This window comes from Papaver somniferum, chromosome 8 (genome assembly GCF_003573695.1).
Source record: "Papaver somniferum cultivar HN1 chromosome 8, ASM357369v1, whole genome shotgun sequence".
NCBI lineage: Eukaryota > Viridiplantae > Streptophyta > Magnoliopsida > Ranunculales > Papaveraceae > Papaver > Papaver somniferum.
In genome coordinates, this window is record NC_039365.1 from 108354277 (window position 1) to 108360739 (window position 6463).

At 36.6% G+C, this 6463-nt stretch overlaps 1 protein-coding gene across 1 annotated transcript; it reads right to left on the reverse strand.

The window, feature by feature from the left end:
* Window positions 1-2735: 2735 nt before the first annotated feature.
* On the reverse strand, window positions 2736-3242 carry LOC113305905. The gene has a single exon (XM_026554894.1). It carries the CDS (start codon window positions 3240-3242, stop codon window positions 2736-2738), a length of 507 nt encoding a protein of 168 aa, XP_026410679.1.
* Window positions 3243-6463: the final 3221 nt, after the last annotated feature.

Below are 6463 nucleotides of genomic sequence, written 5' to 3' on the forward strand. Positions count from 1 at the left end.
CTCATTCCTTTTGAATTCTTTTTATCTTTAAATTATATTCAATATGGTGATGATAAGTCCTTAATTTGAATGAGTTAAGATCCGTCTTTGGCCCGTGTCTTGATTTTGAGCGTTTTGCTCCTTTCTGTCGCACTTTTTCCACTTCTATTGGACTTGGGCACTTGGATACTTGGAATACTTATCTTCATAGCTCTTTTCAGCACTTTATGTTTCTTTTTGGATGATTCACCTATTGGAGGCAAATAAGAGAAAGCAAGAGTAATAATACGAATACATGCAAGAATAATAGCTAAAACAAGTATGGAATGGATACTAAAATCATATGAATTATGCACTTATCAAATTCCCCCACACTTAGCTTTTGATAGTCCTCGAGCAAACTAAATAAAACTAATCATAAATACAACAACTCCATCTCGTTGAGGATACAATTACTCTTAGCATGAATAACAAGCCTTTAAACCTCTAGGTGTCCCTAGTGGACGAGTTATAGTCTCATGAGGGCTTACAAGAGGTATATCCACAAAACTTACTCCAATTTCTCACCTTGTAAGAACCTTTAAGGATAGGCACAAAGTAGAAAGCCAAATAATCAGCTTGCATAACTTATTTAGCTGCAAACATCCCACATACATTCCAATCCGCACACACAAGCAATTACTTACGTGTGACATTCAAAATGATTGCAAAACTCTACTAAGATAGTCATCATACTTGTTGCAACGTTTGTCACAACACTCGCATACTGAAATCACATGGATAGATAAGAAAATGGAAATAGAAAAGTGAAATGTGCAAATGTTGACTAAAGTGAAAGATGCTACCCACAATACTTGTATGAATGTCGTCAAAGGATCTTTATTTATAGCACAATAGTTGAGAGAAGCACCCATTTAACTCGACCACATGATTAGATACTCTAAGCGCATGTTTCCTTTTCAGCAAGTACATGATAGTTGCCTTGGATCCTGCTTCCACGCTTGCTTAGGCGACGGAGACAGGGACAACGTTTCACACATACTGCTATCAAAGTATCAAGAACCTCATCAATAGTTATTTTGACTTGATATATAATGATAATATGGTTTTTGTTTTCAGCGACTATGATTAGTCCGCAATTCCGGACCTATCATTTATTAATGTGGACAAATGAAGAGGATCCTTATATATATTTATTTTTTTATTTTTTTTCACATTTTTTTCCGGCTCACTCTTTATGAGTGTAAGACAATTGTATTATGGGGCTTTTTAATAACTCAACCAATGATTACCTTGCTACAACATCCATGACAGTATCAGGATCCCACCAAATCACTTTAGAGAAGCATAAAACTGCAAAAATAAAAAGAAAGTGATTCAGTATTGATTAATTGCGAGGATGAATCTTTCAAACGACTACCATAGCTTAGTTTCACATTCAATTATAAACATATATATTCAAGGATTGAAATAAATGGAACTTAATTTATAGTTGTAAGAACTGTTTCAACCTTAAAAGGTTTAGAGTGTCATCCTAAATAGGTCAAAATTAACTCCAAAAGATGAAGTCTCAAGTATGCAAGAAACCAAAGAGTATTACTTTATATATATGCAAACCAAATATGCTTAACTACTCCCACACACTTAAACTCAACATTCTCCTCAATGTTCAAAACCGAAAATTCTGATTTCTGACATGACAACAAATTAAACTCAAATTATGTACAAATGGGTAGGGAACTAGGAAAAATATCCTAAACGAAAGTTGTTTTCCTACGTCTTTTCTATAAGGTGTAAAACTTTCACAATGTTTCGATAAACGGTCTGACTTTTATGGCCTCCAGACTGACTGACATGCAATCTGAAAAAGTTCTGGAAAAATACCAAAACTAAAATATCCAGGCCTATCGCTCAAACTTAACAGAATCCAATTTCGGATTTTCTTTTTTTAAAAGAAAGGTATATCTGTCCTCTTTTAAAGTTCGGGTCAACCACTCAAATTGGACTCTGTATGAAGTCTCGAGAGCTGTTTTGGTGACAACTGCGCAGTCAGAATTTTCTGACGAGAATTCGTCAAAACTTTCATTATTGATATTGGACTTTGTAAAATCTAAGATGGGAATGCAAGATATGATATTCAAAACTAAGAAAACTAAAAACAAAAAGGTACAAAACCGATGGGTTTCCTCCCACGCAGCGCTTGTTTTAACGTCGTCAGCCCGATGTTATTGTTGTCGTCCGTACACCAATAATCTGAAAATTTAGTAATCCTTCCAAATAACAATCTGCAATTCAAATAATAGCTTCACAAAACCATTATTAAAAAATATAAATATTGAAGCTATCACTTTATTGAAGTTTCCCCCACACTTAGTCCTTTCTACACTCGGAAGTGGATAGAGAACATAGAATTCGGGAACTTCAAAAGGTTCCTCAGCTTGGTGAACCTGCACAATACTCGAATCAAACACATCAAGTGGTGGATACTTAGAAGCAAAATAATACGTTAAAACTTTTGAAGCACATATCTCCAATCTTAAGTGAGGTATTTTCTTAAAAGTTGGGTTAACAACTCTTAGAGAATGTACTTCAATTGGAGGAAAAGGATCAATAGATATAAAATTATGCAAAGATTAGACAAACCTTGTTTCGGATCCTCTTTTTTTTTTCTCGGTCAAATAAAAATAAAAAAGCGAAAAACTGTACAAAGACTAGGTCTTCCTAATGACTAGCCGTGAGGCCACTCACTGGAAAACCTATTTGAAACGATAATAAACCCTTCCAGGCCATTCCACAGATGGAATAAAACCTGGCCTACCCTCATAAAATTCAAAAATATCCTCAGCCAGCAAACAGGCTTGCTTGGCCGAGGCATCAACTGAGAAATTAACCTCCCTATAGCTATCAATATAACGAACGTTCATGTAGTAAGACTTCGCAATTTTCCACTTCTGCACCAGCTGCCAAGGCAGCTCGCCCTTTTGAAAAGCTTGTATGCAACTCTTCGAATCAGAACGAATGCAAAGACTCCGCATATTCCATCTCTTAGCCACAATCGCACCATAAATAATCGCACATACTTCCACATAGAAATTGGTTTGCCAACCAAGGCCAACACAAAGAACACCAAGCACCTCCGAACTTGCATCACGGAAAACAACACTTGAACCAGCTTGGCCTGGGTTTCTGAAAGATGCACCATCAAAACAGATCATGATTTCATCTTGATTAGGAGGAGTCCAACTAATCTCAATGTTTTCCATGATCTATGCCGCACCTTGAAATAATTCAGAATGCGTAACTCCTCTAAAGTATTATACATGTGGCCCTTCATTCTAATTGAATTATCACGAATTACCTGATAAACTCTCCCTTTAAAGCCAATCCATTGAAATACCATATTATCAAAATAAGACTTATTGCGTAACTTCCATAACTCTGTGACAATTGCAAGATTTGTAACTAACCACAAGTCCTTTATCATTCTGCTTCGACCCTTAACAGCCTTATACGAGTCCACCAGGTCTTCACTTGGTTCCAGCTTGAAAATTCCAGCCACCCATGCCCAAATCCTCCTAGCAACTCTGCAATGCCAAGTGATGTGGCTAAGAGTTTCGCAACTTTTCCTGCATAAGCGGCACATAGTAGGCATGCTCCTACCTGTCTTCTTAATAATATTGTCTTCACTAGCACAACATTGCTTGGCCCAAATCTTCCAGTATTGCACACTCAAGGTAGGGTGCACAACCTATCTAGTAAACAGATTTTCACAAGGCACAACTTCTGCTGGCGTCTTAAGAGCAGCCTTAGCCGACTTAACTGAAAAAACTCCTTTGCTATCTAAATCCCAAATTTTATAATCCTCACCACCAGCAATAACAGGCAAATTTTCAACATCGATATTACAACGGATCATCAAATCTCTTGTTTTTCAGGAATAACCCAAACACCATCAAAAATGATATCACTTGCTTTAGCCTTAAAATCATTAGGGCCTTTGGAAGTGATGCCAAGTATTTGCGCAATTGGAAAATCACCACACCAATTATCAAAAAATAGGGAAGTATTAGTACCATTACCTATAATTGAGCGTGTATGCTTCTGTACAAAATTGTAAACCAAGCGAATTCCAGGAAAAACCGAAGAACCCAACTTATAATTTATCATATTGCCATTGACATTAAAGTATTTGGCCCTTAAAAATCTGGCCCAAATCTTGTTTGAATCCCGAATAGAAATCCAAAGCTTCATTAGCATAGCCCTATAACATCATTTAACTTCTTAATGCCAAGACCACCTTCACGCTTTGAGAGACATAGATCATCATAAAGAACCGTAAAATATTTACGTTTCTCAGCATCACCGGACCAAAGAAAATTTCTAATGGCCCTTTCAACTTGCTTAATAACCGTGCATGGACATTTGTAAATAGCCATAGAATGAATAACATAGATAGAAATCACCGACTTAATTAGCACAAGCCTCGCCTGAAATGATAAAAATTTACCTTTCCAGCCAGCCAGCTTGTCCATAATCTTCTCAACAACTTGGTGAACATGAATATGCCGAACAATACCAGGCTTCAATTGAATACCTAAGTATTTATCCGGAAACATAGCTCTCTCCATACCCAAATAGTTAGAAATAGCAATAGCACGAGAAATTTTATCATCTCCAAAATAAAACTTGCTCTTTGCATAGTTTACACACTGGCCAGACGCATGTTCATACAAAACAAGCATATTCTTCAAATTTTGCAAACTATGAAGATTACCTATGCAGAATATAAGGATATCATCCGCAAAAAGCAAGTGTGTAGGCGCCACACCTTTTTTACTAACCATAACATTCATACTATGATTTGCAAACAACTTGGAAAGATTGCGACTTAAAACATCTTCAATAAGAACAAAGATCAAAGGTGAGAGAGGATCACCTTGACGGAGACCTCTAGTAATACTGAAATAACCTTCAAGGAAGCCATTAATCATGACAGAAATCCGAGCTGAGCTAAGGATATTAAGAACCCACATGCACCAAGAATCGGAAAAGCCATATTGACGAAAAACTTCAGCTATGAAATCCAACTTACCGTATCAAAAGCTTGAGCAATATCCAGTTTGAGGCCAACATTCCCATGCTTCCTTTCCGTATTGATCTCATTGATCAATTCAGACGCCAAAGCTATATTCTCATGTATATTTCTACCCTTCATAAACGCCACTTGCTCTTCAGAGATCAGCTTATTTAGCACAGTACCAAGCCTGGTAGCCATAATCTTAGTAATGATCTTGAAGAAAAAATTACTCAAGCCAGTTGGCCTATATTCTTTAATAGCATCAGATTTGTTATTTTTTGGAATAAGAACAATAAAACTAGAGTTAATGCCATTGGGAATTTTACACATAGACCAACAGTTTGCAATGGCATTAAAGAGATCTCTAGAAATAATGTCCCAACACTGTCTATAGAAAGATCCGGTGAATCTGGGCCAGGTGCAGAATCAGCTCCCAAGTCAAAAACCGCCACTCTAACTTCCTTCAAAGATGGAATAGCATCCATATAAGCATTCTCAGCAACTGAAATGCTCTCATGTTCAATATCAAATAAAACTGGATCAATATGAACGTCACCACCATTGAAATTGGCCTGATAATGATTAACAATGAAATCTTTTATCTCATCCTGCAAAAACAAAGTAGTATCGTTAGAAACCTTAAGCTCTGAGATGGTATTTTGACTTCTCCTCATGCGGATGCTATTATGAAAGAAACGAGTATTTTGGTCACCATCCTCCAACCAAGTTACTCTCGACTTCATCTTAAGCATAATTCCAACTGGGTCCTCATTCGTAATTAACAGTGAATTATTTACCTCAAGTATATCGTGGTCCTATATCGAACTATTATTATCTAGCTCAACTGGGTCTTCCACGAAATCGATCAATTTGGTTTCATTCTCAATTGCCATATCTTCAACAATCTCGTCCTCGGAATCAAAATCCTCTCCTAAAATGTCTAGTTCATTGATGCAACTCCTAATTTCTTCGTTTGAGTATGTTACACCATTTATAACAATAGATATGTCATACCCAATATCCTCTTTTTGAATAGGCGAGTGATCTTTATTATGATCCGGAGTTGGAATAATCGTATCATTGTTGCAAGGACTTTCAGAAGGTTTCTCATCTTCATCGGAATCTTCGTCATCCATAAGAATTTCGGATTCGGTTTGGCTTTGAGACCAAACTTCTTCATTCCTTGTCTCATTGAGTTGATAAATTTGTATTTTTAAGTTAACCGCACGCCTTTGAATTTCCTGAAGTTGCTCATATTGTTCATCTTCAATTTTATGGAGCCCTTGTTGATGTTGTTCCATCACTTGAAATTGGTCCAGACATTCATCAAAACCAACACCTTCACTCACCACACTATTTCCAGACCAAGTCTCCTCTTTTTGAATAGGTGAATGATCATAAAAAAGA